General features: G+C 37.3%; 1 protein-coding gene, 1 long non-coding RNA gene and 4 other non-coding genes across 11 annotated transcripts in view; 1 reads left to right on the top strand and 5 right to left on the bottom strand.

Annotated features, from left to right (window-relative positions):
- Positions 1–2,121: 2,121 nt before the first annotated feature.
- trnav-cac (transfer RNA valine (anticodon CAC)) lies at positions 2,122–2,194 on the bottom strand. Its single transcript has one exon. It is a non-coding gene; the product is annotated as a tRNA-Val (tRNA).
- A 104-nt stretch (positions 2,195–2,298) lies between these two features.
- Positions 2,299–2,371, bottom strand: trnav-aac (transfer RNA valine (anticodon AAC)). Its single transcript has one exon. It is a non-coding gene; the product is annotated as a tRNA-Val (tRNA).
- Positions 2,372–4,861: 2,490 nt separating this feature from the next.
- trnav-cac (transfer RNA valine (anticodon CAC)) lies at positions 4,862–4,934 on the bottom strand. Its single transcript has one exon. It is a non-coding gene; the product is annotated as a tRNA-Val (tRNA).
- A 104-nt stretch (positions 4,935–5,038) lies between these two features.
- trnav-aac (transfer RNA valine (anticodon AAC)) lies at positions 5,039–5,111 on the bottom strand. Its single transcript has one exon. It is a non-coding gene; the product is annotated as a tRNA-Val (tRNA).
- A 3,188-nt stretch (positions 5,112–8,299) lies between these two features.
- On the bottom strand, positions 8,300–18,413 carry LOC137490937 (uncharacterized). Of its 6 annotated transcripts, none has more exons than XM_087245920.2 (4): positions 18,253–18,413; positions 17,069–17,218; positions 12,602–13,231; positions 8,306–12,518 (listed from the first exon to the last, which is right to left on the bottom strand). In XM_087245920.2, the coding sequence occupies exons 2-4, from the start codon at positions 17,151–17,153 to the stop codon at positions 12,400–12,402; spliced, it is 834 nt and encodes a 277-aa protein (XP_087102046.1). In that variant the 5' UTR covers positions 17,154–17,218; positions 18,253–18,413; the 3' UTR covers positions 8,306–12,399. The 6 variants fall into 6 exon arrangements, with proteins under 6 accessions (NP_001429581.1, NP_001429580.1, XP_087102046.1 ...); XM_087245921.2 differs by having other exon boundaries at positions 8,306–12,434; positions 12,518–13,231; XM_087245918.2 differs by lacking the exon at positions 18,253–18,413 and adding an exon at positions 17,793–17,822.
- A 3,024-nt stretch (positions 18,414–21,437) lies between these two features.
- The window catches only part of LOC141381734 (uncharacterized), a 17,470-nt gene continuing 15,914 nt past the window's right edge, over positions 21,438–22,993 (top strand). The window contains exons 1-2 of the long non-coding RNA XR_015483857.1: positions 21,438–21,477; positions 21,819–21,963. This is a non-coding gene — a long non-coding RNA (uncharacterized LOC141381734). The remainder of the gene's footprint in view (positions 21,478–21,818; positions 21,964–22,993) is intronic.

Consider the following 22,993-nt stretch of genomic DNA (forward strand, 5'->3'; position numbering starts at 1 on the left):
CCGCCCAGTTTCTAACAGGAGACCCTCCGCTTGTAAAGCCATCGTGATAACCACAGGAGCCTCCGGTTAGGGTGAGAGCGCTGTCTTGTGGTGCCAGCGCAGAGAGACGCAAAGTCACTTTCCACAATGTTTTCATTCAATGTTCTACGCTGGTGGAATCACCTTCCCATTCCCACTCGGATTACGGATACACTGGTGTCCTTCAAACGACAGCTAACACCCATCTCTTCAGAGTACACCCGAACCCCGGTGAATATCCCTCTCTCTAAAGAAAACGAAACTCCTACTCCAGCACTAAATTCTCTGAGCACAAACAAATTACTTGGAATAAATAGCCCTTTTTCGTATGCATTGCCTCGTCTTGTTGAATACCTCCACTATTGTATGTCGCTTTGGACAAAAGTGTCCGCTAATTGTATGCTTCCGCCCAGTTTCGAACAGGAGACCTTTAGCGTGTAATGCAAACATGATAAACACTACACTACGGAAACCAATAGGCCCGTGCTGCTTCAAGTATTTATAGTCTTTTTTTATAGAGCTGTCTTGTACGGTCTGCACCGTGAAAGGCCAGCAAACGCACTGGCCACCTGCTCATGCACAACACAAAGCTAAAAGAAATCAGATTCTACGCAAGTTTGCGACACCGCGAGGGGCGGTAAACACTGAGCTGAATTCAAACTTCTAGCCTCACACCGCTCTGTAGAAAGAATGTTTTCAGTGAACGTCAGTACTCAACAGAAGCCTGATTTGACAATTGTCATAAAAGCCAGAAGTTGTTTCCACCCAGTTTCAAACTGGGGACCTTTCGCGTGTGAGGCGAACGTGATAACCACTACACTACGGAAACCTTCAGGCAAATCAAGCAGATAACCCTTTTTGATTGGGTGCCTGTCGACGATCATTGCTGGTGCGGCAGTGGATGCTATTATTTTCTCGCCAAAAGAAGAGCACTGCTTCTGCTCGGTTTCGAACCGAGGACCTTTCGCGTGTTAGGCGAACGTGATGACCACTACACTACAGAAACCCCACAAGCGCTTTCACCAGCGAAGTTAGGCGTGCAAGGATAAAACAAGGCGTACGCGTTGGTCAATCGAGCGGACAAAGCCAACTCAGCGTGACAAGCTCCCTGCAGGTATCAGGGCCAATTTACAATCCGGGCCCGACACAGCTGTACAGGTCCTTGCGAAATGTCCCCTTTCGTCACATTTGAAGCACCTGAATTCTGGGCGTTCCTTCATCACATTTTCTGAGCTCATGCATAGTCGACAGGTTTTTACCTGATTGGTGTGCATGACTCTAAAGTGCTGTGGCCCTTCCGCCGTCTCGATTTTGGTACTGTATGGTAAGGAGACCATCTCTTCCGGAAATCTGTTTTTTACAAACCTTGTTCCATCTTCTATGTTTGTGCCAGGATACAATCTTCTTTTAATTTTAGATATGGGGGAAACTCCCCATCTCTCTAGCTTGCTTAAAATTTCTTCATCTGCTAGGTAAACAGGCAGATGCTTGAACGAAACAACATAGTCTCTGTTTTGTACACTGGTGTCCTTCAAACGACAGCTAACACCCATCTCTTCAGAGTACACCCGAACCCCGGTGAATATCCCTCTCTCTAAAGAAAACGAAACTCCTACTCCAGCACTAAATTCTCTGAGCACAAACAAATTACTTGGAATAAATAGCCCTTTTTCGTATGCATTGCCTCGTCTTGTTGAATACCTCCACTATTGTATGTCGCTTTGGACAAAAGTGTCCGCTAATTGTATGCTTCCACCCAGTTTCGAACAGAAGACCTTTAGCGTGTAATGCAAACATGATAAACACTACACTACGGAAACCAATAGGCCCGTGCTGCTTCAAGTATTTATAGTCTTTTTTTATAGAGCTGTCTTGTACGGTCTGCACCGTGAAGGGCCAGCAAACGCACTGGCCACCTGCTCATGCACAACACAAAGCTAAAAGAAATCAGATTCTACGCAAGTTTGCGACACCACGAGGGGCGGTAAACACTGAGCTGAATTCAAACTTCTAGACTCACACCGCTCTGCAGAAAGAATGATTTCAGTGAACGTCAGTACTCAACAGAAGCCTGATTTGACAATTGTCATAAAAGCCAGAGGATGTTTCCGCCCAGTTTCGAACTGGGGACCTTTCGCGTGTGAGGCGAACATGATAACCACTACACTACGGAAACCTTCAGGCAAATCAAGCAGATAACCCTTTTTGATTGGGTGCCTGTCGACGATCATTGCGGGTGCAGCAGTGGATGCTATTATTTTCTCGCCAAAAGAAGAGCACTGTTTCTGCTCGGTTTCGAACCGAGGACCTTTTGCGTGTTAGGCAAACGTGATGACCACTACACTACAGAAACCCCACTAGTGCTTTCATCAGCGAAGTTAGGCGTGCAAGGATAAAACAAGGCGTACGCGTTGGTCAATCGAGCGGACAAAGCCAACTCAGCGTGACAAGCTCCCTGCAGGTATCAGGGCCAATTTACAATCCGGGCCCGACACAGCTGTACAGGTCCTTGCGAAATGTCCCCTTTCGTCACATTTGAAGCACCTGAATTCTGGGCGTTCCTTCATCACATTTTCTGAGCTCATGCATAGTCGACAGGTTTTTACCTGATTGGTGTGCATGACTCTAAAGTGCTGTGGCCCTTCCGCCGTCTCGATTTTGGTACAGTATGGTAAGGAGACCATCTCTTCCGGAAATCTGTTTTTTACAAACCTTGTTCCATCTTCTATGTTTGTGCCAGGATACAATCTTCTTTTAATTTTAGATATGGGGAAAACTCCCCATCTCTCTAGCTTGCTTAAAATTTCTTCATCTGCTAGGTAAACAGGCAGATGCTTGAACGAAACAACATAGTCTCTGTTTTGTAACCTCCGTACTTCAGATTTCACTCCTTTAATTGTCAATCCATTGTCTATTAAAATTTCGGTGTCATCTTCAGTCTCCATTGTTACTTCATACTCCCTTTGTTTGTTTGGGTCTCACCGCCAGAATTCTTCCTTCTCCAATCAGCTCCGGGACTGCTTTGGTTATATCAAATCTTCTTGCATCTTTTACATTTTTTACTTCTTCAGTTACTGTTGCTTCCTTTGTGCATACTCTTCTTTGTACCTCTTGCTTATCCTTACCTTTCTCACCTCTTCGTTGGCCGGGCTCTTCATTTCATTTATCTCTTTGTCTGTTGCCAAGTCCATTTTCTTTATCTCTTCGTCTATTATACAGCCCATTTTCTTTATCCTCTCTTGCAAGTCCCTCCATTTCCATGTCGTTGCCGGGGAATCTGTCCATGATTAAAAATAAAACACACTACATAACCACCCTTCAGTCAGCAAAATGCTGCTGTTAGGTGGTTTTTAAAGACAAAAAGAAAACAAACAAACAAAAACACTCAAGGTCAATAAACAAAAAGGTAGACAAACAAAATGGGGAGAGCCTTTCTCTCCTTACTGCTGCCAACTCACTTCCTGTTTGCTCTATAGCCCCCTCAGGGTGGTGTGGCCGTAAGCAATGACAGCTGTCAAGTGTTGGCTATTGAAACTAGGCGCAGCCCCAGGAGGCGAGCACAGCTTAGCTGCCTGCTGCGCCAATGAGCTGGACAGCCGAAGCTGGGCAAGCTGTGAAACATCAGATTCCATGTCACGGTACTGCGGTGCGGCTCCCAGGAGACAGCTCCTGCCAAGCTTGCATGTCAGGATGGCCGAGCGGTCTAAGGCGCTGCGTTCAGGTTGCAGTCTCCCCTGGAGGTGTGGGTTCGAATCCCACTTCTGACAAACCGAGCCTGCGGCAGTGCGCTCAGGCTGAAGTCTTTAACTCTCTGCCCCCATGTCCGAATGATACAGTAACACTGACAAAGTGCCGCATCACGTGGGCTTTAATGCAAGTGCACTGAAAGGGGATCAAAAGAATTGTCCAGGGATGGCGTTGCTTTTTAAGGTTTGCAGGGCATTTTTTTCGTCAAATCCTCATACAACGTCAAGTCATGACATTTGACAGATCCATGCCCTTGTATCGTGGATCATCCAGTGAGCAGAGAGCCAATTGAGAATGTGCGTAAAAGCAAATCTGAATGTTTCCGCCCAGTTTCTAACAGGAGACCCTCCGCTTGTAAAGCCATCGTGATAACCACAGGAGCCTCCGGTTAGGGTGAGAGCGCTGTCTTGTGGTGCCAGCGCAGAGAGACGCAAAGTCACTTTCCACAATGTTTTCATTCAATGTTCTACGCTGGTGGAATCACCTTTCCATTCCCACTCGGATTACGGATACACTGGTGTCCTTCAAACGACAGCTAACACCCATCTCTTCAGAGTACACCCGAACCCCGGTGAAAATCCCTCTCTCTAAAGAAAACGAAACTCCTACTCCAGCACTAAATTCTCTGAGCACAAACAAATTACTTGGAATAAATAGCCCTTTTTCGTATGCATTGCCTCGTCTTGTTGAATTCCTCCACTATTGTATGTCGCTTTGGACAAAAGTGTCCGCTAATTGTATGCTTCCACCCAGTTTCGAACAGGAGACCTTTAGCGTGTAATGCAAACATGATAAACACTACACTACGGAAACCAATAGGCCCGTGCTGCTTCAAGTATTTATAGTCTTTTTTTATAGAGCTGTCTTGTACGGTCTGCACCGTGAAGGGCCAGCAAACGCACTGGCCACCTGCTCATGCACAACACAAAGCTAAAAGAAATCAGATTCTATGCAAGTTTGCGACACCACGAGGGGCGGTAAACACTGAGCTGAATTCAAACTTCTAGACTCACACCGCTCTGCAGAAAGAATGATTTCAGTGAACGTCAGTACTCAACAGAAGCCTGATTTGACAATTGTCATAAAAGCCAGAGGTTGTTTCCGCCCAGTTTCGAACTGGGGACCTTTCGCGTGTGAGGCGAACGTGATAACCACTACACTACGGAAACCTTCAGGCAAATCAAGCAGATAACCCTTTTTGATTGGGTGCCTGTCGACGATCATTGCTGGTGCGCCAGTGGATGCTATTATTTTCTCGCCAAAAGAAGAGCACTGTTTCTGCTCGGTTTCGAACCGAGGACCTTTCGCGTGTTAGGCGAACGTGATGACCACTACACTACAGAAACCCCACAAGCGCTTTCACAAGCGAAGTTAGGCGTGCAAGGATAAAACAAGGCGTACGCGTTGGTCAATCGAGCGGACAAAGCCAACTCAGCGTGACAAGCTCCCTGCAGGTATCAGGGCCAATTTACAATCCGGGCCCGACACAGCTGTACAGGTCCTTGCGAAATGTCCCCTTTCGTCACATTTGAAGCACCTGAATTCTGGGCGTTCCTTCATCACATTTTCTGAGCTCATGCATAGTCGAAAGGTTTTTACCTGATTGGTGTGCATGACTCTAAAGTGCTGTGGCCCTTCCGCCGTCTTGATCACAAGTTTTTGGATTTGTCAGGGAAACCAGAGCACCCAGAGGAAACCCACACGAACATGGGGAGAACATGCAAACTCCACACAGAAACACCAACTGACCCAGCTTAGGCTCGAACTAGTGACCTTCTTGCTGGGAGGCAAATATGCTACCCACTGCACCACCATGCAGCCACCATATACATTTTTTTTCTAAAATGTATACATATTTTAAGTCTTAGCTCTGCAATTTAACTATTTTTGTGGCAAATATTTTTTTCATTATCTTTCAAACAGTAGGCTGAAAAAAAACATTTTAGAATAACAATTAAATTGCCAGCAATGTGGTGGCGCTGAGGGTAGAACGTTCGCCTCACAGTAAGAAAGTCGTTGGTTTGAGCCTCAGCTAGGTCAGGTGGCATTTCTGTGTTGAGTTTGCATGTTCTCCCTGTGTTTGTGTGGGTGTCCTCTGGGTTCTCTGGTTTCCTCCACAAATCCAAAGACATGTGGTACAGGTAAATTGAGTAGGCTCAAATATATATATATGTGTGTGTTTGGATGTTTCCCAGTGATGCATTGCAGCTGGAAGGGCATCTGTTGTGTAAAACATGGATGGTGCTGGATAAGCTCTTGGGTTATTCCATTATAGCAACTCCAGACTAATAAAGGGACTAAGCTGAAAAGAAAATTAATGAATTTAGTCGGAATTTTTTTTTTTTTTTGGGCATTATAAGCTAAGCTTATTGTGCTGTAGGTTTTATCTTCTACATTTTACCAACAGTAAACCGGAGCATTATTGAACAAAGAAACATACAAAAGAACTCTTCCTTTTCATTGATACAACCTTTATGCAAAAATCTCCAAAAATGAGGTCTCTACACTTTTGAGCGAACTCTGTTCATTTTCCTGGTGTGAAGCTGATTCTGTTAAATTGCTCCCTGTTAGCAAAGTACAGCTCTGCAATTGCAGCGAGCTGGGCCACTGCATTTTGAGAGACACCTTCTCTCTGGAACGCTCTGGTCATGGTTGCTCCACGTCTTGTCAGCTTCAAAAGCCTTTTGTAGCATGTATAACATCACAAACATTATTAGCTGAAAAACAATTTAAAACAATTAATACCTTCATGACCAAATAATTACAATGCAACCACCTATCGTAAGCCTAATGAGCACATACAATTATATAAACAAGTATCAAATGCACATTTGTTTGTGTGTGTGTGTGTGTGTGTGTGAGTGAAAGACAGCATGTAGTAGTGTGTGTAAGAGAGAGAGCCAGTACATGTTTATGAGAAAGCATGTAGAAGTGTGTGTGTGAGAGAAAGGGCTTATATTTGTGAGTGAGAGCATGTACATGTGTCTGTGAGATGTCTATGTGTTTGTGTTGGCAACATTGTATCATTTACAGTCATGCTAAAAAAAGTATTTCTGAATTGAATTGAGATAGAATGTAGGTGTGTGAGAGAGAGAGCATGTACAAGAGTGAGTGTGTTAGTGAGAGTGTGTACAAGTGTGTGTGTGTGAGTGAGACTAGTTAGTTAGTGTTGTGCTGAAATTTGATATGTCCTGAAAACTTATTTATTTACTTTTTGGTTTTATTTATTTAATAAATGTATATGGTATTTAAGCAAAGTTTTAGGGGAACTGGATATAATTATAAAGAATAATATTTTGTACATAATATAATCAATTTTATTTAAAAATTTTATTTTAAATAATAATAGGCCTACACACACACACACACACACACACACACACACAGTCTAAAAATTGAATATTAAGCATGTAATATACACCCAGTCTAAAGCATGAAGTTTCCAGAAGCACTTAAACTGCTCAAGGCTGGGCTAATGCTGAGGTTTCATCTTTGGGTGGAGACTCAATAATATCCATCTGCACAGTGTGACATCACATTCGACCGGCACGCGCGTGTGTGTGTGTGGCTTTTTTTCTGTGTTAGTGGGCGAGGCCGCAGGTTTCAAATCTCCCGGGTTTGCGCACGCAACTACTTGTGTTTCGTAGATACAACATCATGAAACATCTAATGACTCGTTATCAAGACGACTCATTTGAAGCACTATGAGTCGACTCTTTTATAGATGAATCAACAGTTTTAAACACTGTACACTTACAGATTTAAGCCTTAGCTGCATATTTCACTTCACTTAGAGCTGTTAAACACTACATGGAAGGGCATTTTCAAAAAACCATAATATGGGCTCTTTAACAAAATAAATACACTATTTAAATAAAATATGCAATAAAATAGAAATCAACAAGTGAAATAGAAGAAACTGTAGAACTATTATGGTTATAAACTATATAAATACACACACATGTAAGAGTCCATCTATTAGTCCCATGACAGAGCTAACAGCATGGGTGAAGGTTAACTGTGTGTTTAGCACATGTGAAAAGAAATATTTTTGTTCGTTATAATTTATTTTAATTTGTTTCTAGCTCTAAATTTTAATCTGACTCCAATTTATAATAATTTTAGATTTAGATTTAAGCTGATTACCTTATAGGTTGTGATTAGGTCTAATTTAGATTGATTAACCTAATAAATCCTTATATTCAATTAATGTTTAATTGTTTACTCAAAGTCGCTTAGAGTCAGTATGCTGGCCAGTTTCATCTGCTCACGGACACATCTTCTCCAGTTCCGATTCTTAGCAGATATGCTAATTTCCTTCAAGTAATAGAAGGCCGCCCCATGCTTGCTCATACTTAAAGAAAGTTTGATTTAGCCCCTAGATTATATCATCAGTGATTGTCAGAAATCAACAGGTCTCCAATGCTGTGCCCATGCTCCATCCATTGCGCCTAAATAGATGACTAATCCTGGTCGTAGGCTGCGGAAACATCAGCATAAACAGTCTACTAGATTTAAATGATTTCAGGAGATATTAGAGTTAAACAAGAATTTTACATTTATTTGTCAGGAAAAGATTTTCCATTGCAGTTCACATAATTAAACAAAATAAGCCAATCAAGATTGTACAACATCAATTACTCAAAGATACATTTAAGAGTTAAAGAGGAATACCTGACCATGTAGAAATACATTGCAGCATATAAATCCTGATGCAGAGCTCAGAGACTCAACCTGCAATGGGGTATCCTGTCTACAGGATCCCACGGACACTTCTGCACCCTTTGCCTAAATACTCAAATCATTATAAATTCAAGACAATAAAAGCTTCACCAAGACTCTTGCCTGGTCATGAGTTGATGCGAAGACAATTTTCCTTGTAGTGGAGCATCCATATTAAAAACTTAAACATTCGGTGTGAAATGTGAGTGAGCTGCACTGGTGGAGAAGGTAAAGTATAGGGCAAAGAGGGGGGCTCAGGATGCATGATCGAGACAACCTGAACAACTGGTTTTCTAGCTGATCTTCTCAGTGGCGCCCCCAGAAAATTTTCTTAGGGGTGGCCAGAAGAGGCCGCACCAAATCTTGGGGTGGCACACAAAAAAAAATAATGAATTCAGTGTAATGTTATATTTTTATTTCTGGTAAATGAAATAATGTAGTTTTATTCATTTAATTAATTCTATTTGAAATATTGCAATTTATTCTTTGAAATAATTCAGCAAGTACATGTGCAAACCAAATAAAAATCTATGTTTAGTTTAAAAACACTTTTCATATACTGTATAAATGACTTCTTTTTTTACGTGCCTTTATTGTACATCATACGAGATATGCCATGTCTAAAATTAATGAAGATTAATGAGTTTATTATTCCCAGTGATGGGTTGCAGCTGGAAGGGCATCCGCTGTGTAAAAATGTGCTGGATAAGTTGGCGGTTCATTCTGCTGTGGCGACCCTGGATTAATAAAAGGACTAAGCCGAAAAGAAAATGAATGAAAGAATAATGAGTTTATTAATTACCCAAACAAATGAACAAACTGAACAAAAGGCATTACTATACACACTCACTATACCTAATAATATTATTTATCCATATTGCTTTTTGAACCATTTTATTAATGCAGCTTCTTCTATTGATATACTGTAGCTTAAGGTAAATATTAAATAGCCATTGCTGTCTATTGAAGGTGTGTGCGTGCTGTCAAGGACGATCGGGGAGGGTAGTGGTGGTTCTAGTTTAAATGACACCCTGGGCGAACCACCCTATACACCCCCACCTCTCTTGAATTGTTAGATTTGTTATTCAATAAATATAACAATTTATTTATATTTATTCTAAATAAATACAATTAATATTAATATACAATTATTATTCTAAATAAACAACAGAAATCAGTCCTAAATATTACTGGAAAACAACAACTGGAGTGATATGCCAACATCACTTAAGAAACCTTTTGCATGAAAATGAATTATGACAATTCTAAAGAATACAAAAAATGTACTGTATTATAGAATTATCTGTGGTCTTAGACCAGATCATGGCTGAGAAATCATGTTATGAAGTCTTACCTCCCTGACTCATTATCCCTCCTTTCTGCTTTAAAGGCATGCTTAGTGAAAGTAACATCATTATCATCATCATCATCATCATTATATTGTATAAACTTTAAACGACTTTCAAAACTCGCTGCGTGCCGACACTTCTGCACAAAAGGCTTTTACTCCGTTTCACGGCGCATGAGCGGTGCCTATTATGTCGGCGTGCATGCAAACAACCAACCGGGATTCACACAGGAGTGCGTGAGGCGCGCGGGAATGGTTTTCCGCGCACATGCGTCAGTTTGCTTTCACCAGCATTGAACCAGAGGGGGAGAGCTACGTCAGTAACACCAACAATAATTTAGTGACTGCATTTTATTTATTTATGTATTTATTTATTTATCTAAATATTGGGAATTTATAAGTTCATTTCAATCAATAATGTCAACCGCAAAATTATATTAGGGTGGCCAAAGGGGTGGCCACAAGGGTGGCCAGAGTTTACCGAGGGGTGGCCGTGGCCACCCCTGGCCACCCCTTGGAGGCGCCCCTGGATCTTCTTCTCACATTGGAAAGATTATTGTTTTAGTGCCTGATCATTCTCATGCTCTTGTCTCGTGTGGAGTTCCATAACAGTTTGCAGATTTTAATATTATGGAGAGATATAGCCATCCTTACACTATTATGTGCATTTCTGATCTTAAACTGTAGTTCCACTGTACTCTGCAACGAGAACCTCAGTCAAAAATATTTATGTAAAACTGAATTTTTGTTGCATCATATAATCATATTTTAAATTTTTCATAAAATCATCAAACAATGTGTACCTAAAAAGCATTTTCTAAGAAATAAAAAATTTCTGTCATATTGTCACTAAGTTATTGTTACTTTTTTTCTAGTGGATATGTGGTTTATATCTAGTATATATATATATTGATTTGTCTATTTGCTGGCTTGCTATCAGAAAACAAACACTAAGCTAGGGGATAGATTAATTAAATTCTACAATTACAAGTGATTTGTAATTTGTTCATTTATACCCCATTTTTTGTTTAATAATGTTTTTCTATGCAGACTTTATGTATTGGTCTAATATTTGTATAAAGAAAGTTTGCATTTGCATTTACTCATTTAGCATCTTTTATCCTGCGACAACAACTAATGACAAAAGAAACAGACTCAGCCTATCAAAGGTTCAGAGCTTGTGTTATTAAATGCTAACAAACCTTAAGCCAAGTCCAACAAGTAAAGCCACACAATGTTGTTTTAAAGCTTATTTAATTTTATTTATTTTTTTTAAATGCACTGTTCTATTCACAAGTCAAGTTGTTAAGCTCATTAGGCCCTGTGGCTTTTGTTTTTTATTTATAATATCTTTCACTTAAATTGCTGTTTCATAAAAACATCTACTGGGAAGAGTTGTCATATTTCATATAAAGATTTTATGGCACAAACGTGTTATTTAATTTTAAGCTTGTTTGTTTTTATTTATTAAAAAGCCTAGCTTGATGTGCACTATTTTGTTTTTCTTTTGCTTATTTTATTGTTGTGATTTATAAAGTAATCTGAAAATTATTTATGAAAGATTTTTTGGTAAAATAATAATAATAATAATAAAACAATAAACAACAAATAAACAGTGTTTAAGTGTCTAATGCTGGCAGCATCATATGTTACAAAACTATTCACAAAGACTATTTGATTTATTAAATAACTCATCTCTTATGCTTTCTTTCATGTTATGTGACAAAATTAACGAATGACTCGGATTAACTAAAAGATTCATTAATTTGCTCATGTGCACGATGTGTAGTGCGAGACAAGATTAGTTCATTTTTCGAGTCCTCTATCGAGTCGTTCGTTCACCACATGAAAGACTACAGCCTAACATATGCATTTATATGCCAATCATATGCATTTAGAGCCAGAAAAAGAATTGATCTGTTCACCTCTCGAGTCCTCGGGTTTGAGTCATTCGTTCATCACCGGCCAATCATATGCGTTTAGAGCCAAAAAAAAAAGAATTGATCTATTCAACTCTCAAGTGCTCCGGTTTGAGTTATTCTGTCATGTGATGAACGAACGACTCAAGAACCAGAAGACTCGAAAGGTGAACTAATTATCATGGCTTCTATCGGCTCAGACTGGGTACATTGGTTAAAATTATATGTGACTGTCATTGTAACGTGAACGCACCACTGACATTTGAATACATGAAGAGGTGAGCTGAGCAAACAGACAACAATACCTATAGACAAAAGAGCAGGTAAACATTGAATTATTATTTTCTCATTCTTATAGTATTCTATTTATGACTTATTTGTCGTGTGATCAACCTTCTGGGCTAGTTGTAGATGTGTTTGGAAGCAATTCGTAACATTTTAATAATATTTTGGCAAATTGAACCAAATGAACGAAATGACTCGAAAAAAGATTTGTTCATCTCGATCAGTAAATAAAATGATACGAACTTCCCATCACTATTGAGTATGCGAAATTCTGTTGTACGCCACTGCGAAAAGGGGCGGGATTAAACAAGATGATTAGACATGAATGGTTTCTCTCCAGTGTGGCTCATGATGTGTTGATTAAGGTGTGATGATTGGCTGAAACTCTTCCCACACTGAGTGCATGAGAATGGTTTCTCTCCAGTGTGAATCCTCATGTGTTGATGAAGGCGTGATGAGCAGGTAAAACTCTTTCCACACTGAGTGCATGTGAATGGTTTCTCTCCAGTGTGAATCCTCATGTGTTGATGAAGGCGTGATGAGCAGGTAAAACTCTTTCCACACTGAGTGCATGTGAATGGTTTCTGTCCAGTGTGGATTGTCATGTGACAGTTAAGGTTTGATGATTGGCTGAAACTCTTCCCACACTGAGGGCAAGTGAATGGTTTCTCTCCAGTGTGTATTTTCATGTGACAGTTAAGGTGTGATGATTGGTTGAAACTCTTCCCACAGTGAGGGCATGTGAATGGTTTCTCTCCAGTGTGGATCCTCACGTGTAGATTAAGGGATGATGATTGGCTGAAACTCTTCCCACACTGAGTGCATGTGAATGGTTTCTCTCCAGTGTGGATCCTCATGTGTAGATTAAGGGATGATGATTGGCTGAAACTCTTCCCACACTGAGTGCATGTGAATGGTTTCTCTCCAGTGTGGGTCCTCATGTGTTGATTAAGGGATGATGATTGGCTGAAACTCTTCCCACACTGAGTGCATGTAAACGGTTTCTCTCCAGCGTGGATCATCATGTGAAACTTAAGATCGTCTTTTCTTCCAAAACTCTTTTCACACTGAGTGCAGATGAAATGGTTCTTGTCTCTCCTTTTCAAAATACCATCAGTCTGTAAATAGTTTTTTTCCTCAATTTTGACACGATGTTCCTCCTCTTTACTCCCCTCATTCACTTCAATTAAGTCTGAAATAAATAAATAAAACAGTTTTTATTAAGTCTTAAAAAATCTCATCAAAAGCTGAAAAGTGAGAAGACACAGGAAACATTGGCTACACACACTGTAATTTTGGTGCAAATTAAATGTAAAATAAATCAGATCATATTGTGTTTGGTCCATTAACGTGTACACATTTATACAAAGACTTGGATTTCATTACAGAGGTCCTAATTTATTTATTTATTTTACCTTTTTAAGATTAAGTTCATACATTGATTGTTTTAAAACATCTATTTCATAATACTTTAATATGAGGAATAAAACACTGCTTATTGTCAAAACTCATTCCTAGGAACTTTACCTTTTTCACAACTTGTATAGTTTCTCTATCTAAAAAAGCTCCTGATCTAAATGCATAGATCTTAAAAAACAAAAATGCATGCATACAGTTTTTGACTTAGAAAAATTAAAACCATTTAAAACTGACCAGCCATATATTTTATTTATACATATTTAAATTTGTCTCTTGATTGTATACATATTTTCCCTTTATAACAAATACATAAATCATCTACATATAAACTACGAAATATATTATTCCCATTAACATTTACAATATTATTAATTTTAATATTAAATAGTGTTACTGATAGTATACTTTCTTGGGGCACTCCTGATTCTCATATATGCTATATATGCTCATATATTCAGATAATATAGTTTTCATACGCACACGAAAAACTCTATTGAATAATAAAAATTTGCAATAAAATTAGGCAAATTTCCTCAAACACCCATCTCGTGTAAATCTTTTAAAATACCATACCTCCTGGTAGTGTCAAAGGCCTTTTCCAGATAAAAAAAAAAAACTGCTTGTATGTGTTCTTTTTTAATAAAACCTGCTCGTACAAAAGATTCTAATCGTATAAGATGGCAAAGAGTACTTTTCCCTCTTCTAAACCCACACTGATATTTATTAATCTTGTTTTTTTTAAATCCACACCAATCGATCATTAATCATTCGTTCCATTGTTTTGCAAAGGCAACTGGTAAGTGCTGTTGGACGATAATTAGTTGAATGATCTTTTCCTGGTTTAGGTATTGGTATAATAATAGCTTCTTTCTAAAAGGCTAGTATTTCTCCTAATTTGCAGATATTATTAACCCGACAAGATGCAGAAATGCCATCTAAAAAGATGACCTGCTGTTTGTCCAGTCAGGGACATTGACAACATAAATATACAAATAAAAATGTTAACCCGGGGTTTGCGAATGTGAAACGTCTATTAATGAACACCAGGTATAGCATGAGCAGTGTGAAAGGAGATTACAGATAACACAGGATTCTGTTTATCCAGTGTTAGAATGACGCGGAGTTAATCATTTCAAGAGTTAAAAGCTCTACAAATACTCAGCCTCAGCTCTCAGAATAAACAGCACAATGACAAACAGTGACATACATAAATTGTCAATCATATCATAGCAGTGACCTGATCTTATATGTTATTGTTTTAGAACTTACAATTATTGGAGAAATGACCAGGAATAATACACAATAGAAAATAGTATAACTCAAGGGCGAACTGGCCATAGGGAGACATAGGGACATTTCCCCTTGGTCTTACAATCATCTGACCTGCTGCCATCGTGATTCTGGCCCGCTCTGCCCCCACTTATGATGAACATTGCGCTTCAATCCCCGACTTTTCATAAACATTGTGATTCTCTCCCCAAACTTAATTTAGTAATAGGAAATTAATCCTTAACAAAGTATGAAAGTACAATTATTAAGCACATTATAAATGTGGTTGTAAGTCAGGAATACAGCATATGTAGCTGCAGTTAAAAACTGTTTAATAACACTTATTAATTTAGAGTTAATGCTAAACAGATAATGCTAAACAAATAATGAATTCAGTATTTGCTAATGCATAATAAATGGTTTATAGTGTGTAGTTATTGTAAAGTGTAACCAAATTATCTTTTGTCTTAGACCTTTAGACCTGTCCTACCTCCCTGACTCTTTATCCCTCCTTTCTGCTTTATAGCCATGCTTAGTGAACGTAACACCATCGTTAAATTACATACACTTTACATAAACTATGCAAAACTCGCTGTGTGCTGACACTTCTGCACAAAAGGCTGTTAATTCAGTTTCATGGCGCATGAGCGACGCTTATTTTTTCGGCGTGCATGCAAACAACCGGGATTCACACAGGAGCATGTGTGAGTTGCTGGTTTTCTGTACGCATGCATCAGTTTGCTTTCACAAGCGATGTTTCAGTTGCACATTGAGAATAACAAACTCGCACGTGCAAAAAATGCCAAATGTAAATGGCCCCTAATGTCTTTATTTTGAGATTGCCACTCTTAATGAATACATTTGCATAAAGTAATTGTATCTAAATGCTTTCACTAGGGGACATTTTTTTTTGCCGCCCCCAGGAAAATCCCACCCTGGGCGATCGCCCACATTACCCATGCCTAAATCCACCACTGGTATTGCTAAACGTTATTTTTCCACTATTATTTGTTTGTTTTGTCTCACGTCGTCCCATCACATCATATAGTTCAGAATACTGTACAATGTTTTATAATGATTAATTATTTTAGTGTCAATTTCATTCAGCGTGTTTAAAATTGGGGCATCCATGTTTTCTGACATACCTTAAACCAGGGTCTCTGCAGGTTTCACTAAGTTAAATTTAAGACTTTTATGACCATTATGAATGAAATTTTAGACTCATAAAAGACTAAAGAATTTTTCAAATGGCCCAGATTTTGTATTTGTCCTATCAAAAAATATATTATAATAAAAAAAATATTATATTATTATTTTGGATATTTCTTAGTAAAAGATTTTAAATGTGTAAAAAAGCAAGCTCTACTTGTATCCACACACGTTTTTTCCAAAATAAACTTTCTTTAAAATAAAAAAAAAATTTACAAATGTTTTAAAAACTATAACAAATTAAATCTATGCACAACAATCTGTCCAGGTCGATGTCCTCAGCAGTAAATACATGGAGCACGTTTAAACAAATGATATTGTAAGGAAAATACTTAATCCATTATGATAAATAGACTTAAAATGACCTTTTTGAATAAAAAAAAGTTTAAAGTTTTATTGAGATGGATTGTTGGTGATTGTATAGGTTTTGGCCAGACTGGTTAACACAATATGAACAAAGGAAAATGAACATTTGTTTAAAAAAGATTAAAGACCTACAACACAATTTTAGTAAATTTAAGACTTTTAAGGCCTAAAAATTTGATTTTGAAATTTAAGACATTTTAAGACTCTGTGGAAACCCTGTTTAAACACAATAGCCCTGGTTATTGTGATAATATGTAATTCTAATTCAGATACTATCTGTGAGAACTAGTAACAACTAGAAACAAGTTTAATCCCATGAGGTTAATTAAAAAGGGGGAATTGGGATCAATGGGACATATGCAAGTGGAAAGTACTAAGCTAACACTATCACTGCAACACTGTGAGAATACTGAAGGTCAAATATCGTCAGCTCAGTTAAACGCTTTTAATTTATGGTTTTTGTTTATTTTATATAGAGCCAGTGTTCAAGGAAGCTTTACAAACAGTAGTAGAACAAGAAAAAGCAATAACCTTAAGAAGGTAGAGAAAATGGGAGACTAATAATACATAAAATAATAACAAAAGACACGAGAACAAGTGACGAAAGAAACTGATTCCTGTCTTTCAATGAGTGCTTATGTGCATTTAGGAGAACTAGGCAGCACACTCAGGGCTGCAAGATGGATTTAATTTAGTATTCTTATAATTAAAATATATCTGAATGAGGATCAAATGACTGAGTTGGTGTTTGAGAATGAAAACCAACCTGTTTGTTCCTGCAGATCTTCCTGTTTGACTGTGAATGTTTCTTCAATCTTCACATCTTCACTCTCCTCTTTAATAAACGCCATCTTTATAACAGTGTGGAGATCAGTCACTTCAGCAGGAGTTTTTCTCTGCGTTTGGACACTTTATCCTGTTTAAAACGAACAAAACAATAAAAAAATGTCCTGTTTAAAATAAATAAAACACTGAACAAAAACAAGATAATTTCAACACTTGCTTCAACAGTTTCTTTATATTAGTCATTAACAAACAGAAATTATGTAAGTCTGAGCAAGCAACAAAAGCCACAAATCAGCCGATGTAAACTAGAACTCTAGAAATTTTATTGATGTATACTTGGAACAGAGTGACATCATGCTATTTAATAAATTAAACCTTCACTAAAACACTTATCACACACTTTACTGTTGCTTTATTCAATCTTTTTTTAGGTATGTTCTTAATTGTTTAGTTTGTTTGATTTATCTTATTGTCTGCACAGCAACGTTGTAGCACTTATTTGCACAAGACAAGAATTTCCTCTCGGGACAAACAAAAGTTTATCTTATCTAATTCAAACAATAGACCTTACAGTGAGTAAAATAGTAGTTCTTTGTATAAAGGGTTAAAATATTATTGTCAACAGCAGGTTCATCTAACATTAAACGAACAACCTGAAATTTTAATCAGTTGGTTTACATCTGTGTACAAGCTTTAAAACAAACCTTTCTCCAGTTGAATCACAGTGTGAGAGCGGCGCCGCCTTATGACGTCACACCACCATGCCACAATAAAAGTCTTTTTTTGTTTAGCTTTTTCCCCCTACTCACTCTTAATTTTGAGTCATGACTTATCGATACATTTCTCCCTCATTTTCCACTTTATAATTTATCTGCTTTTTGTTTTGTATTTGTAATGAATGGGGAAACATCAAATTTTTATATAAATTTATATACGTAATAGGTTGAAACTTATTTGGGCTACAGTCCATTTGTCAGGATAAAATCAATATTTATAACCAAACCAAACAAACAAACACATAACTAAATAGTTGTAAAGAAGCTTTTAAAATGACTGAAAAACTTAATACACTGTTGAACAATGCATGCACATGTTTAGATTTTACATTTTATAATGTCAGCATTCAGATATTATTTGAGTGTAAATTCAGAATGTGCAACTCACCTTTCCAGTCTTCAATGAAGAAGTGGGATGAGAAATGGCCTCAGTCGTTTTTTTTTTTTTTTTTTTTTTTTGTATGTTGTTGTTGGTAATAATCTCAGTGTAGGAATCAACAATCGTAGTTTGTCCTCCAAAGTTGTTCTCTTATAGCTAAATAAGCCAATGAAGTTTCTGTTAAGAACGCAGAATATATAGATACAACCCTGCTGACCTACTTGATCTGGCATGTGATTGGTTAATACTCAATTGGCCCCCATTAATGCTGGTATAAAGATGCAAATGAGCAGTGGACAACAGTGAAGACTCAAAACACATTACTGCAGAGGATGGGAAGTTTAGCAGCTATACGAACCATAGCTTTAAAGAGAAATAAAGATGTATTGGGAAAATAAGTTGACTTTTGATGGAAGCTTTTTTATTTTGGCTGCTGCATTTTATAGTTAAATGGGTGGTCCACTGCAATATCACATTTTAAACTTTAGTTGATGTGTAATGTAGCTGTGTGAACATAAACAACATCTCTGAATGTAAAAAGTTAAAAGTTCAATGCAAAGTGAGACCTTAAACAGCCGAAATACAGAACTTGATTTTAACTTGCACTGGGAAAAAATGTTTTAGAAAAAGCCACAATAAAAAAAGCAAACAGCAGTTTACACCGAGGGAAAAAAGTTTTCATTATTAAAAATAAAATTATATTATAATGAATTGAAATCATATATTGTATGCATTTGGGTCAGTTTTAATGCATTAATGAAGGATATTTAAAGCTGGACCGACCGACGCAATAAACATGTATGTCGCGTTTGTTTAATTTATTATGCACGCGAAGACTTATTCTAAACCAAATTTGTTGCCGGATTCTTTTTATGGGAATGAGAGATAAAGTGCTTATGAAGTGCTTTGTCGGCCTCTGGTGGTTAACTGATGCAGAGCCGACGTCTGGGTCTGGGAGACACATTACTGTGGATGATGAGAGGTTCAGTTGCTTTACAAACCAGTTTTTACAGAGAAATAATGTTGTATTGGGAAAATAAGTTGACTTTAGCCATCTTCATTTGTTTTGTTGCTGTTGTTTTATAGGACTATTAATTGAAGCTTTTTTTTATTGTGGCTGCTGCATTTTGTAGTTAATGTTGATACAGGTATGTTGAGGTATTTTGATTTGAAACACATTTAAAATTTTTTTCCCAAGCCTGGTTAAAAGGTAATGCAAGAGTTATGTGTTGTTTTTGCAGAAGCTTCTCAGAGTCTCTTGGCTGAAGTCTTTGTGTAAAGATGCAAATGAGCATTGAAAACTCAATCCATACCGATGTCTCAATACACACAACTACAGTCACTTATATAATAGTTATAGAAGATGTATACTATTATACTGTGATATATTATCATTTGTTGAAAGGAACAATTTATAAACTTCACATTGAGGTTTTATTTGTGTTAAGTTCAGTCAATATATTGACATAAGCTAACTATTAGCAGAGTTTTAGTCATTTATTTATTACTGAACTTGTTCTTTATGTGAGTTTAGACTCCTTTATTTATCTTAAAGCACATGCTGCTCATTACTGGCTTCTGGAAGACTGTAAACACTTTATGTTTATAAATTGTAACTATCAAAATGTAACTTGTTTCTGTGCCAGTTTTGTTTTCTTTCCTTTTTTTTTTAGTTGAACAGAACATGTGTGAGCAGCTCAGCTTTCCCGAAAGCCTCTTATTCACCTGTTATGTATTAAAGATGTTTTTCTCTCTATTTATTACTTGTGTTTGTGCACACAAATATGCATAGACATTCACAGAAGCATATATAAGATACTCTGACAAAACCTTTTCCTTTTAACAAAGTAAAGCGATCACATACTGTGATGCATCTAAATATTTATAATTAGAAAATAATTACATCACTAGTAAATGTATTGTATAGGCAGTTTATTCAGAATAATTCAATGACAAGAGTTCACTTTCATATCTACACAATGCATAACTTTTAACATGATTAACCTGCTCCACCTACACCAACTACAGCATTTCTCAGACTTCTGTTTCACTATGGTGTAATTACAGTGGTGGACATCACATACAACAACAACTGTACTTACTCCTGTAACTTGTTTGCAACAATGAATTTTAAATATCTGCGTCACATAGTCATTTAAATAAAAGAATCATCAATGAGTGCGGTCATCTTTATTAATAGCTGCCTGATCATTAACTGAATAGGACCGTTTAACATATAAGAAACCCGTTAACAGGTATAGCTGTTCATGCCAATACCAACTTGATAGACTATTACATGAACATATTACATGAACAGGACCTGCCTAACATCTCTTAAGAAAAATAAGCATAGTGTCTATAACAATACATGCTTGATTGCCCTGATCAATACAGTCGCTACATCTGAATGGTGTCTTTTCACACATTTTAAAATTAACAACTATTTGTAAGCGAAGTTCTTCACCAATACCAGTTTAATACCTCAAATAATTATACATGTGAGGCATCACAGTGGTGCAGTAGGTAGCACTGATCGCCTCACAGCAAGAAGGTCGTTGGTTTGAGCCTCAGCTGGGTCAGTTGACATTTTTGTTTGTGTGTTCTCCCCATGTTCGCATGAGTTTCCTCCAGGTGCTCTGGTTTCCCCCAGTCCACAAGTCCACAGGAACTGTTGAACCATACAGTGGCTGTTTTTTGCCCCTGTATTCTCTTTATTTGCATTCAGCAGAAACAGTTTTGAAATTAGTAGAGGATGAGTAAATGACAGAATTGTAATTTTTATGTGAACTACCCCTTTAATGCTTATGTAAGTAAAGGTAAATTAATATTACTACAGATATTGCTAAAGAATGGCAGGAAACGTGGAACACAGATAATAAGAGACAACAATGCATGTGAAAAAAAGAAACCCTATATAGGCCTATGAAGTTGTAGAAATAGAAGAGGTCATAATTATGAGGATGAGATTTGGAATCAGATATTAATAGAAAGTGTTGTAGACATACAAGTCATTACAAAGTGGATTAAAAAAAGTTAAGAAAATGTTTAGATTTAAGGTTTGTGAGAGAGAGAGCAGACAAAGTGTAAAGTGAAAACCATGGGAGAAATGTATCAATAAGTCATGACTGCAACAGATAGTGGCAAAAAAGTTAAACAAAAAAGACTTTTATTTTGCCGTGGCGCGTGACGTCATCAGGCAGCGCCGCTTCGTCGCTGTGATTCAACTGGAGAAAGGTTTGTTTTAAAACGTTTACAGATATAAACTGATTTAAAGTTAAACTTCTAAAGTTTTAAGTTTTTTATACGATGCTATATTATGTTCCTGCTGTTGGAAATACTATTTTAACCCTTTATACAACTATTTTAGTATTTTAGTAGTACTATTTTATTCTCAGTAACTGATGGCTGTTGTTTGAATAAAACAACCGAAAAGTGTATAATAAGTGTTTTAATTAAATGTTTCACCTGATTTCTTTTTGTTAAATACTCTCAAATAAAGAAACCATTGAAGCAAGTGTTGAAGAGAAATTATTTTGTTTCTGTTCATTGTTTTGTTCATTTTGAACTGGATTAAGTGTCCAAACACAGAGAGAAAAACTCCTGCTGAAGCGACTGATCTCCACACTATTGTAAAGATGGCGTTTATTAAAGAGGAGAGTGAAGATGTGAAGATTAAAGAGACATTCACAGTCAAACAGGAAGATCTGCAGGAACAAACAGGTTGGTTTTCATACTGTTATATTTTAATATTAAGAATAGGCTACTAAATTAAATCCATCTTGCAGCCCTGAGTGTGCTGCCTAGTTCTCCTAAACGCACAAAAGCAGTCATTGAAAGACAGGAATGAGTTTCTTTTGTCACTTGTTCTCGTGTCTTTTGTTATTATTTTATGTATTATTAGTCTCCCATTTTCTCTTCCTTTTTAAGGTTATTGTTTTTCTTGTTCTCCTGCTGTTGGTAAAGCGTCCTTGAGCACTGGCGCTATATAAAATAAACAAAAACAATAAATTAAAGTTCAAATGAGCTGACGATATTTGACCTACAGTATTCTCATAGAAGATATCTGCTATTACGGTGATAGTGTTGACTTTTACTTTTCATTTGCATATGTCACGTTGATCACAATTTTTTCATCAACTTCTTTATGGGTTCAAACTTGTTTCTAGTAGTTGTTACTAGTTCTCACAGATAGTATCTGAGTTAGAATGACATCATTATAATAGCTAATTACCGGGGCTATTGCTTTTAAACAGGGTTTCTGCGGTGCCTTAAATTCCAAAATCTAAATTTTCAATCTACAATCACCAACAACCCATCTCAATAAAACTTTTCATTCAAAAAGGTCTTTTTAACTCTATTTATCATAATGGTTTAAATATTTACTTACAATAACATTTGTTTAAACGTGCTCCATTACTGCTGAGGACATCGACCTAGACAGATTGTTGTGCATATATTTTGTTTATTATAGGTTTTAAAACGTTTAAAGCATTTGTTCATTTATTTATTTATTAATTTTAAAGAAAGTTTACTTAGGAAAAAAAGTGTATGGATACAAGTAAAGCTTACTTGTTGCTACACAGAATTCGAACCGGGGTTGCTGCGGCCACAACGCAGAGTACTAACCACTATACGATCACGGCGAGCTATGAAACAGCCGTTGTGACCTATGTGTGGTATGTTCCTCCCTGTGATAAGCCCCTTTCTCTTCAGTGAGAACACTCTGTTGTTTTTCTCCTCCTACCAGCAC

The sequence above is a fragment of the Danio rerio genome, chromosome 4, assembly GCF_052040795.2.
Source record: "Danio rerio strain M-AB ecotype USA chromosome 4, GRCz13ab, whole genome shotgun sequence".
Classification (NCBI taxonomy): Eukaryota; Metazoa; Chordata; class Actinopteri; order Cypriniformes; family Danionidae; genus Danio; species Danio rerio.